Raw genomic sequence first — 20,871 nt, 5'->3', positions numbered from 1 at the left:
AAGACGTGGTGACGGCACACTCAAGTTTTTTCAACTACCAACACCAACACAGGGGACAATACAATACTCATTTTCACCTGAGCGAAGTGAGGAAAGTCGTGTTAAGTGCCTTTCCCAAGGGCACAAGATCGGTGGCATGTCAGGACTCGAACCCGGGACCTCTTGGTTCCGAGTCGAGCACTCCACACGACCCCACTTCATTGCGTCCTATAAAGCTATCGGCGCAGCAGGCGATATTTTGTACTCCATAGAATATATGCCCATCATGACTTGCACTAATAAAGCGTACAAAGTCGACAAAATGTGTAGTTCTAAGGTGTGTCTTGTGTTTGCACTTGCGTTAGTTTCCAGGGTAGTGTGATTTGAGGCTCGTGTTGGACGATGGTAATGAAACACAATGGGTTTGTTACTTATACAAACAAGCCGTATAAAAGAGGTGTTGTACGTGATGGCAACTGTCGCGAGAGTTGAACCCGAAGCGGGGAGTAGCAGAGAAGTTGAAGTTTGGTGAGGCAAGCCGTCAACACGGTCCTTCAGGTTAGTAAAGTTGGGAAAACGGGTAATTAGAATAACATAAGGACTCCTTGCCGAGTATAATAGGTTGGCATAATATAGAACTTAGAAATTTGTAAGCGCGCGTCTTACGTAACTTATGTGAGGCAAGGGAATGGTACGTTCATCTGATAATTCTATATAGTTGAATGTTGACCATCAAGTGCCGGGTGGCTTTCGCTCGGACTGTGTGGGATGAATGGTAAAGTTGTAAAAAAAAAAGTTATGATTTTTCCTGCCATGTAATAAGATCATTTTTTATCCATTGACTTCGTGTGGCGAAAGATATATGAAGACAGTAGAATAAGAATACTGGATGAACACTTGCGATATGTCAAGAGGAGCGACTAGCAAACTTCAAAAGTGTGTAAGCGGTATATTTGGTAGTCGAAAAGGGCATCTGTTGGGGGTCTGATAACGACTAGTTGAAAACTAACTTTTTAAAGGCACCCCATGCAATTTCAGGGTTAAGTAAATTTTCTGGTAATTCTTTAGTTGGACCAACCCTATCCCATAGCATACTGATCATTTATATCTGTGAGACAAAAAATGTGATGTTGATGATGGAAAACTGTTGCTTGTTTCGTATCATAGGCTGATTCTAGCTATTTATTGGTGGCACCAAAGAAACAAAGGGACTCATCACCTAACTCCTTTGGGGGCTATTTCTCACGCTTCAAGTGTGAAATAATCACGCAATAATAAATAATCACAATAATCAGTGCTACGAAATGGCAGTATTTTCTCATCCAGATTTTTTTTTTATTTTGCCGCCTAGAAATTGCATGGATGCCTTTAATTAAAGTAGCCGAAATAGAATGTCAAATGTTACATCCGACGTACGTCACGTACATGTACGCGCCACTTCTTCAGTACAAGTCTCCGTGCCGAGTTCTTTGGCCTACTGTCAATCATGATAAAGAGCAACGCATTGTTCCTTTTGAAAGTCTTTTTGCCGCCTAAAAGGTCATCTGAAATGATTTATAATTACTACAAGAGAGTGACATGTATGTAAGACGTCATAATCCCGAAGGATTTTTCTATCTACTTACATGTGATAAGCATGAGGAATTGCCTAAGTAACGCTGATATGTGTGTTTACTATTGTTTGACTACTTAACTAATGGTATTTGTACTAACCTCCACTCTTTTGAATGACAGTGCGCAAAACCAATTCCACTATTTGCTCAGTAAGCCCCAGATAAATACCGGATTGTGCGTTCTTTCGGCAGTTGTCGTCTCCTATACGCACTGGCCAAAGTATACTGTAACTTTGACATGTTACAGTATACATAAATTACCAGTTATAATTATAGCAATTGCAAGTCATACAAGAGACTGGGTGTACTGAAATACGCGTTTTTTTTACATCCCAGATCCGACTTAGGCCATGTTGATTTGACTATATGGATGCCATCCTATGGGAACCCCAAAGCTGATGCGAGCGTGTGAATAAAAAAATCTTGGCAAAAGGAAAGTTTCCTTCATAATGAAATCTACGTGGTCATGAAGTTTGAACAAATGACTTAACACACAGAGTATATTATGGTGAATGATAAACTCTCAATTTTCATTTCTTTACATTTTCTTCCTTTCGATTCCTTTGCAATTTATTTGGGCTTTCTGTGACATTTGTATCATTTGCCAAGATTTGCAATTCACGGCATATAGTATTTGCTCATTTTGCAGCTGCTTTGTACGACTTACGGCATGTCGAAAACCTTTGGAAGTAGACGAAACTTCATGCGCGCGCTGATGTCATCCATAATCAAATCAACATTATATTGCCTAACGCCATGTCCAACATTCAGGCCTGTAGGGTAAATATTGCAAAGTGCAAAAATGTTGGAAATGTTCTTTAATTAGAGGCTTGCTCGTCCCATTGTCATGTTGCGTGCAAACCTGGCCTGCGCAGCTCTAAAATAAGCATCTATATTGTTTTACCAACAGACATAGGTCATATTAGAAGGCCACACCCAACATACAAAGTTGTGTGCAAAATACTCCATTTGGGGCGGCGAGTTAATGTCGTAAGCTAAGGAGCCCTGCTAGAGCTTTTCTTCTCACCTGTACAGGTAACAAATACTAGTATACTGTCTCTCTTTATATCATGCTTTGGTGTACGTTTTGTTTTCTTTCCTCTTGCGATGTAGCCTGGGTACCATCCTCCGTAGTTTCCACTGCTCCATATTATCTATCTCCCTATAAGCTATATCGCTGTGGTAGCCAGCGACATTATCAGCTCAGAAGAGAACAAGAAATAGTCATGCCTTCAAGTACCAGAGTTATTAACCAAGGATTGAGGTGTTCAAAAACTCATTCTTTCCTAGAACTATGATAGCAGAGTGGAACTCACTGTCACCAAGTATATATACAGTAGGGTATTATCATTAGATCGCTTTAAACAATGTTTAGAGTTAGATGTCCAAGGGTTAGGTGTAACAAGTCGTTCGGTGTAGTGTAGCCAGCTGCCGCCGCGCCGCGTGCCTGCGAAGCTGGTGTGTTACGCCGAATGGTGGTTATACCGACTGTGACAGCGAGTTTCACTCTGCGATAGTTCTATAAAAGAATAAGTTTTTGAACACCTCAATCCTTGGTTGATAACTCTGGTATTTGAAGGCATGACTATTTCTTGTTCTTTTCTGAGCTGGTGTTAGGTACTTAGTAGTTGGTACGTCCACCAGTTAATTAGTCATTTTGTACATCATGCATAGTCTGGACATTTTTCGTCTGTCTTCCAGTGACACGCATTGTAGGTCTCTTTTCATTTCCGTCACACTAGCACCCCTTTCATAGTTGTTCGTGCAGAATCTTACAGCTTGATTCTGTACCCTTTCTACTAGTTTATCTTTGTGTCCATTTGTATATGAATCCCATACTGTCGCGGCATATTCAAGGTTCAGTCTTACAAACGACGTGTATGCATGTGTTTTTACTCTAGTTAGGAATGTCCACAGATTAAGTTTGATCACTCCCAATGTCTGCTTAACCTTAGTTGTGATATTGTTAACTTCTGCACCCCACTTCAGACCGCTTGTCAATGTGACGCCCAGATACGGGTGGATTTTTGTGGTTGCTATTAAAAGTCTGACCACTAAACTGGTAGCTAGTTGCTTGTGGGGTTCGTTCGTTTGTTTGTTTGTTTGTTTGTTTGTTATGTGCATAATGTATATAGCATTTTTTCATATCTTGAATTGTCTGGCTCGCCTCATTTGGATATGGTCATGTTAATATCACAGGGGTTTTAATGTGATATTTAACAACAAAATATAAAGATTTGTAAGTTTTTCTACACCAGACGTACAGGAAATACGAGCGATCGTTGTTTTTGTGTACATGCAAAGTATTGGTAGACAAATGCAAATTATTATTAGTATGAAAAATCAGCCAGCCACCGCCCGCTTTTTGCCGACCACTCGCTGTCCGTGACGTCATGGCGATTGCTTGTGTAGACTTTCTTTTTTTCCTTTTTTTTTATTTCAACATTTCATGGACATGGTGACGACACACTCAAGTTATATCAAGTTATTTTATACCAACGTAGAGGACACATACGAAACAATACTTATTTTTATTTGAGTTAAGTGAGGAAAGTCGTTATAAAGTGCCTTTCCCAAGGGCACAAGATCGGTGGCATGTCAGGACACGAACCCGGGACCTCTGGGTTCCGAGTCGAGTACTCTGCCGCTGCGCCACACGACCCCATGCAGCAGGTGGTAATAGTAAATGGGGACTTTGGGGCTTGTTTCTTGTCGTAACTCTACTCTGTGCCGTATTATGACTTTTAAGCCGTATTATGGTGCCCCGGGCACTGCAGAAATAGTCCCTAGATCCAGTAGTATATGCCAAGGACATTATGTATGCCCTTGCATATGTTTAGACCTCCCTGAACAGGTTATGAAAAATGGTGTGTTTGTATATTTGCATGTAAACAAGTTATAAATGGATGTTGGTTGTTTGTTTGTTGTGTGTCGGGGCATGTGGGTTGAACTTCATGTCTTTTGTTGTGAACACAATATCGTCCCGTTTAGGAAAAGTGAAGATGTGAATTTTTGGGACGTTCAGCATTTTTGTTCGAATTTTGCAGTAGCTTGTTTTAGGTGGATTTGTGCATGGGGATGGTAATTTGTGGGGGTTTGATTGGATTTTTTTCCAGTTGGGCTGAAGACACTTATTTTAGCAAGTACTCGGATCAGGTAATGGCATTTACCTCCTGCTACTAAACTAGTAGCGAACAATATTGCGAGCAAGTAGCATGATAAAAACTGGAACGACTAATATTATATAATATATTGATTGATCGCGACCGAGAGTTGCAGAAAGGCTGTTGCTTCCAGTTTTAACCAAATATGGGACGTACTTCTGAGAAAATCGGACCAAGGGTCGGACTCTCTTCTTAGTATCCCGTGCGAAATAAAGCAGGTGCTCTTTTCTTAGATTTAGAAATCACGTCGATCGTTTTCAAATCAATGCATGGTGGGTGAAAAAAAGGGCAGTCCAATTTGAGGTCTAATTCCAAACATAGGCATGGGAACGAAATGCTGGGCTCGAAATTAAAGGTGGTCCAATGCCAACTGACCACTAAAATTCGGGATGGGACAACTAAAAAGACATTTGGGGACATTTTGGGGACAATTGAATGATAATCAACTTCAGAATGCAGCCCTTCTTTTGTTTATCAGGCACTTATCCCGGCTTTTGGATCTGGAAAATTCGCCCCGAATTTCCTGACTACTCTGCAATTATACAGTGCGCCTGGGAGTGAACATAAGCAAAATAAAGTTGACTTCAAGTTGATGTCATACATACTTCCCAAAACAGGTTGGGACAGTTCATCCTCACTTCGGGACAATTGGAATCTATTTTTGGGACTGCTGGGACAATAGGAAGAAAAGTTAATTTCGAGGCCTGGTTATGCGCTTGGAATTTGACGGTGCGGCTTAATTGTGACAAACTGCATCATGCTTGTTGTCATCGGTCTCATCGGTGCATGTTATATGCATGAATAGATTTATACAGAATATGTGTATGCTATCACAATTCAAGTGAATGGATGATTGTCCTACATTCTACATACGAGTTTGTGATAAGCTTTTTTTGGATGCTACTATTTAGATCAGCTATTGCGATGTTTAGTGGCTATATTACCTAAAAGGCATCTTGATTATCTGTCCTCTGGTCGCGGTACCTGTTGTTTAATGGCATTGGCAGAATGGGGGCATGTATTATGTATTTGCTCGATCTTTGCTCGTCAGTTTAAGACATTCTGCCCTATTGCTCTATCACACTGTACTGTTGGTTGGCAAAATCAAAGTACTTTTTCATGTGGAAATTTAGCTAGGTTGCGCATTATTTTTTTCCAATTAGTTGGCAGGGCAGTTACCGATTCGCCACCCATAAAAAATCAATAAAATTACATTATATATGCCGATGCGAAGCCTAGAAAACCTCTGCTTAAACAGTCTTGGAGCTCTGACGCATAACATTGTGGGCGGGGATTGGGCTGTGTCTCCAGGAGACGGGCTAATCACAGCTCTCCTAGCCCGAGTCCTCACCAGGCGTCTGACCAATGGAAGAGCTGCTACTAGAAGCGTGATGTAATTCTTTCTCCGCAGTTGGCAAGGCGACGTAATTTATGCCGATCACTTTCGAATCCGTCTATGAAAACAAAATCGAACAGGTGGTTGCGTTTGCGACTTAGTGTGAAGAAGAGGGCGCCTCGGGATGATCATAGATGAGCTGACTGCTTCGACTTCGTAAAGGTGAAACAATTACATGTTTATCGTGTCGCTGTATACCACAGTTTTAGATGGAGGGTATTCGTTATGCTTTTTCAAAATGGCATCAATGCAATTTCAGAGTGCCAAAACAAACAAAAATATTCTGGATGATAAAATCCGTCTTATACATGTATTGACATTTGCTGCCGTTTCTTAGCATATTTTCGTTATCATTTCATAAGCAAGCATCTGTTTTCAACTTAATGCATTAAAAGAATAACCAGAAAATTGACTCTGAAAATCCAGTTTTGCCAGCCTGAAATTGCGTTGAATGTCTTTAATGGCGGCAGTTACAGTTAGCTATAGCCGCGCGCTTAGATCGTTTCAATCCCGAGCTGACTCAATTTAAAGCTGACATCCTCCCACTTGGAATTAGTAGGATTTTCTTTGCCATATGTTGTGATTTGGTAGCCTAGGTGCCACCCTCCGTAGTTTTCGCCCGCTCCCTAATGTCGCTGTACATTAGGGATCCGGAGCGGGCGAAAACTACGGAGAATTGCACCCAGGCTAGTGATTTCTTTGTTTGCTTGTTTGTTTGTTTGTTTCGCATAACCTGTAAACCGCCTTTAGGCGTAACACACCAGTTTTGTACATGTACGTACATGTACAAGCTGCGTAAGACCGGACTGTAAGGTATGAACCACTCACACCGATTTTCTGTATCTGTATAGCCGGTATAACTGCCTTTCGGCGTAACACACCAGCTTCTGTATCTGTATATAGCCGGTATAACCGCCTTTCGGCGTAACACACCAACAGTAACACACACCATTTGGGTGAACTAGGAAACAATTTGTCGGGTCATGGCCGATGCGAATATGAGTTTCAGAGGTTGATTGGACGAGGTAGGAAATACACTAGTAACGAAACGTGAGCGTTTGTGCGTATTGTGAAGTTGTTTTTGTACAAGTAACATCTCTTTTTACATATCACAAAACATATGCTGGATAACGCTAGGGTCACATTTCAAAACTAGGGCCCGACCGGGGTGCTTGCATGAGCGTACGTAAAAGATGTATATCAAGAACATACGCAGATTATGCTCATGACTATTTTTCAACGTATTGTGTGTTTTGTTGTGTTTTTAATTTGCAGTTACACCATATTAGGGTTGCGATTAGACAGGCTCGGTTGGAAGACAATAGGGAGATTAAGGACTGAGGGTTCTCTTTTGACACCTGTCTTGTCCCAACTGGTCTTACGAGTAGTCTGGTCTCCTTTATACAATGTACAAGAATTGGATTTTCCTTACAAATAATCCTTCAGATGTCCTTGTTACTCTTGCCCTTTTTTCTTAACTAGAATATAATGTAAACTGAAGATTGTTACTCTAGATCGGCCCCGTTTCTCATCATAATCGACAAGTACTTAGTTTAGCGCCCGTTAGAGTTAATTTAAGTGCGCAACTTTGTCTCGGTGGCTACGGACTCCGGGAGCAATTGTTTGACTTACAACTAAGCAAATAACGTTACGTGATGGTGCGTGAGCCGCCAGGCACGTGGGTTTTACCAACCTAGGCAAACATCGATCAATATACTAAGGTTGGTTAACCGTACTGGCCCCGCGAAGCAACCCGAAAACTTCCTGCTACCATTGAACGATCGCGACCTCTGGTACGCTTGAGTACGTGTGTCAGGTCGATTCGCCCCGTTACTTTCGCCCCACTTATTTAAGACCAGTTCGCCCCAGGCTAGGGGACCGGCACTACAGGGTGGTCTGGTGTCTTACACAGGGTATAATCGCATATATCCTACGGCTGAATATTACTCTACATGCTACCAAAACATTGTGGCTATGTTTTACTTTTTTTTCTTGCTCGGTAGGTACTTATTAGCGACCAACCCTGGCAGGCCCGGTCACATGTTGGTCCGCCGCGTCACCGTGCTGCATCCGCGGTCTCGCCTGAGAATTACTAAGGGTTTACCACAGCCCTTTCCATATACAAGAAGAATCATCCATACTAGTTTCCATTTCCTATTTCAACAGAAAATTCTGTTGTAACTTCCGAAAATAGTTTCATCAGGTTGGTAAAGTATAGGATACGAGAGTTCTTATCTACAAAACCAATTATCTCACCTAGAGTGCTGACGTTTTAAGTGTCTCTCAGACTGACTGGAGTGCTGCTTCTCGCCGATGTAGCCGATGTAGATGGCGCTTTTGCGGTGATAAGATAGTCTCAAACGTGGTTCATCCCGGTTCTTTGTAACTTCACGTCAGCGGATAGCCTGGGTCCCATTCAATTTGCTATGGGCTCAGTTAGACTCAGAGACATACTGCCTCCACTATTGCCCTGTCCCGTTGCAATTTGCAATTGGTCTGACAAACTTTAAGCACTTCCAGCAGATGATTCAGGTGGTGAAAACGTACTTCGGTCCGAGAACTGAAGATGGTAGCTTTGAGAGACCCGTTAGTAAATTGCATGGCACCCAGGCTAGTCAGACACATTCGTGCAGTGCGCGGTATACAAGGATCTATAGTCTTCCAGTTTCGATCTCTATATACATGTACATGTGTTAAGATAATACCTAGTGTCAGTACTATAAGGTGTTGCTTACCCCTGTGCCTCTTGTGCTGCAGGTGCCAGGACATATGAGAACAGGACATATTTCTTTGGACAGAAACATTGTAGTACCTCTGTTGGCTGCTTTCCGGAAAGTTATCCATACATAGTTCTTGCCTTGCCCCGACCGAGTTGAAGCCATTCAAACCTGACACGGGAAGTGTGTGGCCGTTACACCTTACTGAGGACACTGATCGACCTTTGAGCAGGCATAATCACGAGCTGCTCATAGCAAAACGTGCCAAACATAGGGCTTTTCGTACCACCGTGCGGTTGTACTAGGTTAAACATAGGGAGAAAGGTTGTGAGAGAGGGGTAAAAAATTAATGACTTTTGCACAATGTGTCAGAAAAAAATACCACAAAGGCATAAAGGCATAAGTTGTAAGTATTACCATGAATCTACATGCCAGTCAGGGCTTTTTCTGGAAAAAAAAACTGACCGAGGACAAGATTTAAAAAATACAAGGAAAGGTTCGGGGTTAACACCGATAGAAATGTGTCTAGAAAGGGTGTTCGTCATTACCAGTACCAGTAACAACATGTAGCTGTATACATACTACATGTTTAGCGATTCGATGGGAAGTTTTACTCTCCTTTTCATGACCATGTATTCTTCAATTCGACATAGACACATATAAGATGCATTCAAGCTTAAATTACCGCTGAGTACAAATTGGTGCTATGTCGATTTTTGCCTTCTAGCTTCAACACACTCCAGATAGTCCGTGAACCATGGAGGATCAACCGAACATCATCGTGGTCGAGCTGGTCAAGAGGGAGGTCGATGGCCTGGGAGTGTCCGCGAAGCGACGGGCGGCAGCCGGTCAATCTGCCGTGGTCATCGAGGAGGTGATCCGAGGCGGTCCTGCTGACCAGACCGGGATGGTCCAGCCAGGGGACACCATCGTCGCTGTAAACGGGCAGGACATCGAGAGCCTGTCGTACCAGGAGGCGACCCAGGTCATCAGAGACATCGAGCCGGGCAAGCCGCTGGAACTTGTCCTCCGCGGACCGAAGTGGTTCCACACCTACCTGGAAACCGTCCGTCTGAGCACCGGTCAGATCAAAACCGTGCGGGTCACCAGGCCGAGCGGGCCCATCGGCGCTCTCACACTCCTCATACAGCGCATGAGAGGCAACACCTTTGACAAGAGAGCCATTCGCAAACTGGAGAACCGGGGCGACCTCCCACTCTCCAACCGAGGTGTGGTGAATGGGGGCGTGATCAAGAGCATCCCGAACGGCACGGTGGCGAACGGCTGTCCGGTCACCGGGCACAGGGCAGCCACGGTGGGACCGGCAAACACCAGGAGGCGGCCGGCGCGGCTGAAGAACTGGCTGAGCGAGAGGAGAATCCACGACACCCTCCACACGAAAGCAAACGACGTATGTGCCACTCATTGTTATCTGTTCACGTGTGCACCGCACGGGCTACATAGAAATGATTATGTTACCGATTGTATTCTTTTCAAGTAAGATGTCTAGTATATATCAGCGTTTTACAATAGAATTGTAGCATACAATGCAAGTAACTCCTACTCACACTGCTCAAGCCATTTTGTTATAAACGTATCTTTCTCTTCCAGCTGAACCCGTGCTCTGACGGCAGATGTCTCGGCCCGCTGATGCGACCGCGACCGTACACGGCACCCGGGTACTTCCGACCGAAGGAAGAAGTCCTCGAACAGGCAAAGAAGTTCATCTTCGAATATTATGCCTCCCTGAAGAGGTTTGTGTTGTTGATATCTTTTTACAATGCTGTATTGTCTGGCTCAAGTACTTTTTGATGGTTGATTTGTTCAGCGTTTACCAACGTCAGCTTGTGACTATCTTACCTACACCAGGTCTGACGTTGCTGACCGTGACAGACGTTGGAGGGACGTCCAGGTACAGGTAGAGGAGAAGGGCGTGTATCACCTGACGTACGAAGAGCTGGTCTATGGCGCCAAGATGTCGTGGAGGAACGCGCCAAGATGCATCGGACGTATCCAGTGGTCCAAATTACAGGTGATGAAGTTTCATAGACCTTTTTCTCCTGTCAAATAATCCCTCAGTGATCAATTTGCAGTCAAATCCTAACATGTCAGAGTATACTTCACGATGATGATGATTTTGATGTTTGTATTTTTCGAAGCTGTTCGACGCCCGTGACGTCACGACAGCCCGAGGGATGTTCGAGGCGATCTGTAGGCACATCAAATGGTGCACCAACGGCGGGAATATCAGGTACACGACTCGGAGAACTCGACGAGCCATTTAGTTCTTGTGGTTTTCTTTCTCCTGTGCTCAAAGATATACATGCCGTAGAAATAGTGAATGTTGCCCGTCACGTTTAGTGTCACTATTTATCAGTTATACTTACCTACACCCCAGGTCAGCCATCACCGTTTTCCCGCCACGCACGGACGGCCGTCATGACTACAAGGTGTGGAACGGACAGTTCATGAAATATGCCGCCTACCAGCTGCCTGACGGGTCCATCCTCGGCGATCCCATCAACCTCGACTTCACAGAGGTCAGGCAGGAACGGAAAATTTTCCTGTTCTAACTTTTTATGTCTTAGACCTTCTGCTGTCACACTCCTTCTCATTGATGTCTGTCACGTCAAAATAGTCTGTCGTACAGCTTGCTTTACAGATCAAGGCATGTATGTTTACGTACCTCTTGTCTGTTCCAGGTCTGCCAGGCTCTGGGCTGGAAGGGGGCGGGCACACGGTTCGACATACTGCCGCTGGTTCTGTCTTGTAACGGGGATGACCCGGAGTGGTTCGACATCCCCAAGGATATCGTGATGGAGGTCAACATCACACATCCCAAGTCAGTGTAAATTTTAGGGCAATCTTGCCATTTCTTGCGCTTTCTTGCACTACGAGTGACTTATAGGCTCAGATATTGACTAAAAACAATGTGGTCCTCTGACTAACAGTGTCCTTTCCCCCATAGGTACGACTGGTTTGAGGAGTTGGGTATTAAGTGGTACTGTCTCCCTGTCTCTCTGACTAACAGTGTCCTTTCCTCCATAAGTACGACTGGTTTGAGGAGTTGGGTATTAAGTGGTACTGTCTCCCTGTCTCTCTGACTAACAGTGTCCTATCCTCCATAGGTACGACTGGTTTGAGGAGTTGGGTATTAAGTGGTACTGTCTCCCTGTCTCTCTGACTAACAGTGTCCTATCCTCCATAAGTACGACTGGTTTGAGGAGTTGGGTATTAAGTGGTACTGTCTCCCTGTCTCTCTGACTAACAGTGTCCTTTCCTCCATAGGTACGACTGGTTTGAAGAGTTGGGTATTAAGTGGTACTGTCTCCCTGCCGTGTCCAACATGTTGTTTGACTGTGGCGGTCTGGAGTTTACAGCGGCTCCCTTCAGCGGCTGGTACATGGGGACGGAGGTGGGGAGGGACCTGTGTGACGTCAACAGGCTCAACATCACTGAAGTATGAATTCATTACAGTCGTTACATTGACAGTCAAAATCTTACAGAAAAAATAAAAGGAAACTAGAAAGGTAACATGTTTAAAGCAAATGAATAATGTTTACCTTCGCATGTGGTTTGTGGTTTATGGTCAGACAGGAGTCTAAATCCCTTCTGCTATAAAATTGCAACATGATGTAACCCAACACCAGTTACCATGGTGACAGACGTCTAGTTCAGGTCATTGACTTTATTTGTTTGGAGAAGAGGAATAAGAAACAGAGCAAAAGATGTTTCCTTTGGTAAACATAGCAATATGTACATTTGGAACCGTCACGAAGAAAAAAATCTCGCGGTGGCCTTGTAGATGTCATTTTTACTACTCACAATTTCTGCTTAAGTCTTCTGTACAGGTTACTTGTGGTAAACCGATGATTTCTTCTGATAATAGGAAGTAGGGAAGAGGATGGGCCTGGACATCGCAAGAAACTCCTCCCTCTGGAAAGACGCCGTTCTGGTGGAGGTGAACATCGCCGTCTTGCACAGCTTCCAGGTACTGCAAATTGTTGTGCTAACACTGCAATATCATAATAAGGGAAACTTATGAGGAATTTCCACACTGAGGTATTTCTCTTAGGAACAGGCAGTTTGTTAAGCAAGATAACATGACAAGCGATGGTAATGTTGAATATTCCATGTCTAAAATGCCTCTTTAGAGCGCCAAGAACAGTTACTCGATTAACCGTTTTTTGGCATATCTTATTACCTTCACCGACATCTCTTTAGAGGTTTAGAGAAGTATATTTGTCTTACAAAAGTTGTTTTTTTCTCGTGTTTGTAGCGCAGCAACGCGACGATCATGGATCACCACACGGCCTCGGAGAGTTTCATGAAACACCTGGAGAACGAACAGCGCCTGCGCGGAGGCTGCCCGTCAGACTGGGTGTGGATCGTGCCCCCCATGTCAGCGTCTCTCACCGAAGTTTTCCATCAAGAGATGGCGAACTACCATGTGAGACCGTCCTTCGAATATCAGGTAAGTTGTACATGTGTTTCAGACATGGTCTCTTCAAATACAATACCAACTTCAGCGACACTATAGTTTGTACAAATTGAAGCCTTAACTTGGAGTAACAAAGGGGCGTAAAAGTCTTACTTTTTTTTCTTTCTTTATTTTAGGAGGACGCCTGGCTGGTCCACCTTTGGCGAAAGAAGCCGAAGCACCCAACCCTTCTGCAGTTCGCCTACGATGAAAACCCCAAAAGGAAGTACCGTCTGAAGGAAGTGGCTCTGTGAGTTTTACTTATTGTTGCTAACTCAAAGCGAAGGAAACCTGGTTCTTTGTAGTATATTTACTTTTGGATGAATGAATGATGATTGTTGTGATCATAAATTTCCGTCTACAAAAATGATATTTTTGTAAGGAAGATTGTATGTTACTGTAATTCAGCATCATACAGGCGTGTTAAACACCGTATCCCGTTGCCGTTGTTCCATCAGGGCGGTGAAGTTTGCTGCCGTGCTGATGAAGAAGGCTCTCCACAAGCGGGTGAAGACCACCATCCTGTACGCCACAGAGACCGGCAAGTCGGAATCCTTCGCGACGTCTACACTCGGGATCTTCAAACACGCGTTTGACGCAAAGGTAGGAAAAGTTTAAGTGTTAGAAGTTATTGAAAGATGGTTTTAGCACGTGTGACTTGTTTGTCAGGAACTCAGCAGTGCATAACGTTTATCTGCACTGAAATGACTGAAAACATCCCGCCGTTCTTCCTACAGATAATGTGTATGGACGAGTACGACATCACGAACCTGGAGAAGGAGGAACTGGTCATCGTCGTCACCAGTACGTTTGGGAACGGAGATCCGCCGGACAACGGAGAGGTCAGACTGACTGACAGATTGTCCCATTCGAGTTAATTCAATCCATCTTAAAGTGGCTTTCATGAGCTCTTCAATTTCCTATCTTAAGAGTATATTCATCTTAAACAATTTCTCCTTGTTCATTCACAACACTAACGAAATTTCTATCTTTTATCTAGGCTTTTGGTCAAGCTTTACTCCACATGAGGCACCCACCTGGAAATGATGGCAAAAAGAAATCGTAAGTTCTGCTTAATGTCACGAGCCATTGTCTGTTCTTACCCTTTCACCCTCTCGAGATCTGGTATTTTATTACAAGCTTCCATAAATGTTATGAGCAACTATTTGAACATACCAAGTTTTGCCAACTTACTTACTTCCTCCAGCGGCAGTGTGCGGAGAGTAAGCAGCATCTCCAAGGCCTCCTACCGGCGTCAGCAGAAACTGCTGCGGCAGCTGCGGGACGGCGGGGCGCTCGGCAAAGTCAGGTAGGCATGGCGTGTTGCTGGTATTAGCCCCCAGATCTCAGCATCGACATATCAGATAAGCAATCATTTTCTACCGCCATATTCTGGGTGATTCTGACATGTCCACATGTTAAACGTTAAAACAACTTGGTTTTATGCTGCACAAGAAACATTTTTGTTAGAGTCAACCTTTCCATGTTTTTGATTGTAGATACTGTGTGTTTGCCCTCGGGTCCCGAGCCTATCCACATTTCTGCGCCTTCGGCCACGCCATCGACACGCTGTTTGAGGAGCTGGGAGCAGAACGGATCCATCCTGTGGGGGAAGGAGACGAACTGTGTGGACAGGAAGAGTCCTTCCGGGCCTGGGTCAAGGGTGCCTTCAAGGTACACGTTTTATAAGATCTTGGACGTTAGATAGTTTCCTTTGACAAGAGAAGTATGGTCTACTCAACACTACTGTATTCCAGCATACGGGATCACGCATTTGGTAAAGTCATGTACAAGTAAGCCAGGTTTGATAGAACATGTCTGACTAGTTACTAAGTAATGAAACAGCCCAACTCTGAAACAGTCTGCATGTGAGAGGTACGACGTCGGCCATGACGTCAACATGGAGGAGGCGAACGCGTCCCTTCTCGGCAGTGACTTCAGCTGGGCGCCTGGGAAGTTCCGTATCGTACAGACCAAGGGACTGCCGGAGACAGACATCCTGGAGGGTGAGATCCAGTTTTTTATTACTTCTTTGCGTTTCCTACATTGCCCTGAGTCAAGCTTTATATGATACACACTAGGTAAAACTGCATGGGGTGTACTAGTATTCTAACATGCCATGTCCCTGGATCATTGCCAGGTCTGTCCAAACTGCATCGCAGGACAGTTGTGTCCAGTACAGTCATCTCCAGAACTCAGCTACAAGCTCCGGAGTCCAGGTAGGGCAAACACAAAGAAAAAGTCTGATAAATGTTACCATACAACAACTGCCATTAATTTTCACTGAGTATTTTTACGCTGTAGAAATTCTACAGAAATATGGCATTCATAAGATATTTCAAGGTTCAGCGAATACATTTCTGTAACTGTGCCCCCCTCCCCTCCCAGCCGACAGACCTGCCTGGTGCAGCTGGAGACACACGGAGCTCACGAGCTGAAGTATGTTCCCGGGGATCACGTGGCCGTCTTTCCAGCCAATGAGGACAGACTTGTGCAGGCGATTCTGGACAGACTGGAGAAGGGAACAAACCCCGACGCCGTCATTCAGATAGAAGCGCTACAGGAGAAAAAGTCTCCAGCTGGTAAGTAATGTGTACATCAGTCATATTTCGTATTTTGACCGTCATTTGCATCGGAAAAAAATGCTGACACGATTTCTTTGTTCGGAAGGTTTGGTCAAGACCTGGACGCCCCACGACCGGCTGCCGCCATGTTCTTTGCGCACGGCACTATCACGTTACCTTGACGTCACCACCCCGCCATCACCCCAGCTGCTCCTGTACCTGGCGATGCACGCGACGTCAAACAGGGAGAGAGCGGAACTCCAAGCTTTGGGCAAGGTTAGTCTGTTCACGATAGTTCTTTTTGCTTGCCTGGTGGTATTTCAGATATGTATCATTTTCATTTTTTCAGAGTCTCAAATTTTTTAGATATTTCAGGACTAATCAGGAGTACAAGGGACACACGTTCTGACAGAAATTGTATAAATGATAAGCTTAAGGTTCCATGATTTTGCCGCTCCAGGGAGGTCTCAAGTACGAGGACTGGAAGTTTGAGGTGGCCCCGACTCTGCCCGAGCTGCTGCAGGACTACCCGTCCCTACAGGTTCCGCCCGCCCTGCTGCTCAGTCAGCTGCCGGTCCTGCAGCAGCGCTACTACTCCATCAGCTCCTCCCCACACATGTACCCGGGCCAGATCCACGCTACTGTAGCCGTGGTCAAGTACAGGACGCGTGGTGAGTCTAGATATGATACACTAACCATCGGCTCCTCCCCACACGTGTACCCGGGCCAGATCCACGCTACTGTAGCCGTGATCAAGTACAGGACGCGTGGTGAGTCTAGATATGATAACTAACCATCAGCTCCTCCCCACACATGTACCCGGGCCAGATCCACGCTTACTGTAGCCGTGGTCAAGTACAGGACGCGTGGTGAGTCTAGATATGATAACTAACCATCAGCTCCTCCCCACACATGTACCCGGGCCAGATCCACACTACTGCAAAGGTCTTCAGTCTCATTTGCTAATGAAGTAGCAAAGGCTTCATGACAATTGCTCTATTACATAGTCTAATATCTAAACATGACTTACCAAATATGTTTTTTAGGTGGTAAGGGTCCGGAGCACAACGGTGTGTGTTCTAACTGGCTCAACAACGTCAAAACCAACGAGTCCGTGCCTTGCTTCATTCGCACGTAAGATATCTCTATCATTCATGTACGAACCTGAAGCGTTAATAAAGTTTGATAGAGAAAAATCAATGGAATCTTTCATCATTTATTGCACAACAAAATATAAGATATTTACCATTCACATCGTATACGATTCTTTCTATGCATTTCCAGGGCCAAGAATTTCCACCTTCCTGAGGACCCCTCCCTCCCTGTCCTGATGGTAGGACCCGGGACAGGCATCGCCCCTCTCAGGAGCTTCTGGCAGCAGAGACAGGTGGACATCAAGGCTGGTAAGGGGGTGGAGACGACATTTGTGCCATCTGTTTTATGATGATCTGAATGTCGAACGGTTTGGTTTACTTACTTCTCAGCAACATATTAAAGAAGACCACAATAGGGAAACATCTGACTCTTGTAGTACCCGTTAGTAATCCGTGTTTAACAGCGATTGCACATTTTTACAGGTTCCAATTCCAGACGTCCTCCAGGTGACATGACCCTGGTGTTTGGCTGTAGACAGTCCAGGGTGGACCACATCTACAAGGAGGAGACGGCCCAGGCTAGGAGAGACGGAGCCCTGACAGACATCTACACGGCTCTGTCCAGGGAACCTGGGACAAATAAGGTATGTGAGAAAAACGAGAACTTTCGATCCAACACAAAGAATGGTTCTCATCTAGAAATTTCGACCAGTCACTCTGGTCTTCCTCAGTAAACTAACCCAGTGAGGCTTGTCACGTGGCGTCTCTGAAGTGTGACGTCAACACTGGGTCAATATATCTGGTAAACGATGTCGGCCCCCGTCGCGGTTGAGTGACAACCAATAATAAACTCACGCATCAAGACTTGGTCCTCATCAACTTACTGGACAGTCAGCCTGGGTGGTAGAAATTGGCACCCTATTTGTTGCTGAAGCTACTTCCTACCCAAAGCCTGAACTATCCATAGATCTGCTACCAACAAGAAGGATTAGAATAGGAATTTTTCACTTCACCATTGAGTAAAGCTGTTTTCTTTTTACTATTTTTATACAAGACGTACGTCCAAGACATCCTTCGCGAGCGGATCCCCAGGAAGGTGCTGGACCTGGTGCTGAGGGAGGGCGGACATGTCTACGTGTGTGGTGACGTCACCATGGCCACTGACGTCTGCGAGACCGTTCAGCGAATCCTGGTGAAGCATGGCGGGATGTCTGCCGCCAGGGCAGAGGACTTCATCAATAACATGAAGGTACAAAACAATGAATTTTCCTGCTATGTATCTAATACCTGGACTGATGGATATACTATAAGATAATTTTGCTGATATACAGCTAATACATGGACAGCTCTACAACCCTAAAACAGTTTGATGAACACTGGTTTTGTACCTTGAAAGTATCTGTATATATGAAATGCGGGGTAGCGTTTATAAAGAAGAGAATCAAATTCATGGTTATGTTTCTATTCCTACTCACAGGACAACAACCGCTACCACGAGGACATCTTCGGCGTGACACTGAAGACACACGAGGTCGAGGATGCAGCTCGTAAGAGAGGGGTAAGTTACTTAAGGTTTACATCTGTGAATTATCATTTCAGTAATAGAGGATATCTTCTGTCAATTACACTGGTTCGGTGTACAAACGCGAACAAATGACCGTACAGGAATATGATTTTATATTGAATGAATGAAATACCTTTATATAGAGTACGTTTGTGCTCTAACATGCACAGGTCATGAATAATCAGGAAAAAAGAATATAGATCCTTGCATAAAGAACATGAAGAAATTGAATGGAACAATCGTAATTTGTCTTATGGCCAGTTAAGTCAATAACAAAGTAGAGTTTTACATTTCTATTGAAGATAATTGATAATAAGCTTCTGATGAGTTAACTGGTCACAGAGATTCAGTTATAGGTACTGTACATTGTGAAACCTATTATACAATGTCTTCTTCTTCCTCCATCTTCAGCAATCTTTCATCACCTCGGATGATGAGGACACTTCCTTGTAAACAGCTCCATCTAGTGTCAGATGAAAAGTGCTTGGACGCGATGACAGGAACATGGAAAAAGCTTTGGATTCAATGCAAAGTGATGTAAAACTTGTATTTAACGGATGATCAGTTGAACCAAGAGAAGCTATACCTTTTAGTGCCGAGTGATATCTGGCAAAATGTGATTGACATGTCTAAACAGTTTTAAATGCATTTATTGAACCACAGTTAAGAAATTGTTTTTAAGAGAAAAGACCAAGCCAGTGATGATGAAAACAGAAAAAAAAACTTCATCCATGTACCAATAACCAAGAAACGCAATGTCTGTACACTTTGAGAAGTTCAACGATTAAGAACTTGAAAGGTTTGAGTTTTCATCAGAAGCTTTGGATTCATTCATTACAAAATATTGTCATATAACCTGTAATTAACGTATGCCTAGTTTAGTCAAAAGAGGCGTCTTATATTAACAGTTTTTAAATACCTTTATTGAATCAAAGTTGAGAAATTATTTTTAATAGAAAAGACCAAGTCAGTAAACTGAAGACACAGGAAAACATTTATCAATATACGCTTTTATTCTATGAATCAGAAAGTTTACGAGTACATAATACGAGTCTGTACATTTTGATAAGTTCAACAATTAAGGACTTGAAAGGTTTGAGTTTTCATTTATAGAATATTTGTAATATCAGAGTGAAGATGGTGTTGGGTATTTGGTTCCAACTGACAGGGGAAATATAAATATCGCACGTGGATGTGGTTATGGGAGCTCATTAATACTCTGTGACTATTTTCATAACATGGTGAAAGGTATTTCATTTCAAAAGTCTTCTGTAAGCAATAAAGGAAATGTTTTAAATGGTTGGTAAGACCAAAGGCACATTTTCAATAGTCTACAAAATTGCTAGGCAGGAACATTTGTCAGAATATTTGATTCTGCTCTATCAGCTAGAAAGCTGGCTAAACATGTAAGTGTGTTGAATGTATGTTGACAATGTGGAGCTAGTATAAATAAATGCTCTTTATAATCAATTTCTTACTTGTTTTGTGCTTTCTTGTCCGCCCATATGTGTTGCTAAATGGATTTGAATGTACATGTATTCTTTCAAGCCTTAGTATCTGTCAAGTTCAAGTACCCACCTTTCCTACATTCCATAAATGATACCACAAGATAATTATCAGGAAATACGGCTGCCATGAGGCATGTACGTCTTGTTGTAGATATGTACAGTCTGATAAACCAGTCTACAGAAGATCTCATCCCAAAAGATGACCATATCTGTAATGTATCAGTATAACAAAGTAATCCACAGAAGAAGTTCATTAATATAACAACACTACCAGTAGCACTCAAGAATGGTGAATTAAATCCACCAGTCCCTATTTGGGATCTTCGCATTGTATGGAGCAATTAAATATTAACTATTTCCTCCAAACTACATGAAGATAAGAAACGGATTCAGACGACCCTCATGTAGCCCCCTCTCAATTTTGTCTTCCTTTGCTGCAGGAAATGATGACCCTTTCACCTCACACGCTAAAAGGCTTGTTACAGAAGTCATTAATGTTTGGCAAGACGTGAGGCTTCCTGTTGTATACCATGTGACAGACATGTGAAGTTGGAGTCTTGTGAGTCATAACCGGAGTGACTTGCAGAAAAGGGGAACGTGGCAAGTGAACGAACAGTGCGCAGGCGTAATTATATGTTAAATTCATGCAGACGGCTAGACAGGGCACCTGTTGTTACTGTCCGCCATCTTGGCTACATATTCTCTATGCCTTCAACTTTGAAACTTGTAACACTGGCCTAGAGGGGAGAGGGGGTGTCAGTGGGTGCCGAGATCATCAGATCTGTGTCTGAT

The 20,871-nt window shown here is 43.7% G+C and overlaps 1 protein-coding gene across 3 annotated transcripts; it reads left to right on the top strand.

The window, feature by feature from the left end:
- Window positions 1–449: 449 nt before the first annotated feature.
- Window positions 450–20,779, top strand: LOC109469130 (nitric oxide synthase, brain-like). Of its 3 annotated transcripts, none has more exons than XM_019767522.1 (27): window positions 450–537; window positions 9,597–10,280; window positions 10,481–10,623; window positions 10,739–10,901; window positions 11,029–11,120; window positions 11,268–11,409; window positions 11,572–11,711; window positions 12,158–12,329; window positions 12,759–12,860; window positions 13,149–13,343; window positions 13,487–13,599; window positions 13,808–13,952; window positions 14,087–14,191; window positions 14,350–14,411; window positions 14,557–14,658; window positions 14,849–15,023; window positions 15,211–15,355; window positions 15,490–15,568; window positions 15,738–15,931; window positions 16,020–16,189; window positions 16,374–16,584; window positions 16,960–17,047; window positions 17,198–17,316; window positions 17,491–17,651; window positions 18,062–18,256; window positions 18,485–18,565; window positions 18,983–20,779. In XM_019767522.1, exons 2-27 carry the CDS (start codon window positions 9,627–9,629, stop codon window positions 19,022–19,024), a joined length of 3,990 nt encoding a protein of 1,329 aa, XP_019623081.1. In that variant the 5' UTR covers window positions 450–537; window positions 9,597–9,626; the 3' UTR covers window positions 19,025–20,779. The 3 variants fall into 3 exon arrangements, with proteins under 3 accessions (XP_019623081.1, XP_019623080.1, XP_019623082.1); XM_019767521.1 differs by lacking the exon at window positions 450–537 and adding an exon at window positions 6,220–6,314; XM_019767523.1 differs by lacking the exon at window positions 450–537 and adding an exon at window positions 7,742–7,873.
- The last annotated feature ends 92 nt before the right edge of the window (window positions 20,780–20,871 follow it).

The sequence above is a fragment of the Branchiostoma belcheri genome, unplaced genomic scaffold (genome assembly GCF_001625305.1).
Source record: "Branchiostoma belcheri isolate BF01 breed outbred unplaced genomic scaffold, Haploidv18h27 scaffold20, whole genome shotgun sequence".
Classification (NCBI taxonomy): Eukaryota; Metazoa; Chordata; class Leptocardii; order Amphioxiformes; family Branchiostomatidae; genus Branchiostoma; species Branchiostoma belcheri.
This window is presented reverse-complemented; position numbering and strand designations above follow the sequence as displayed.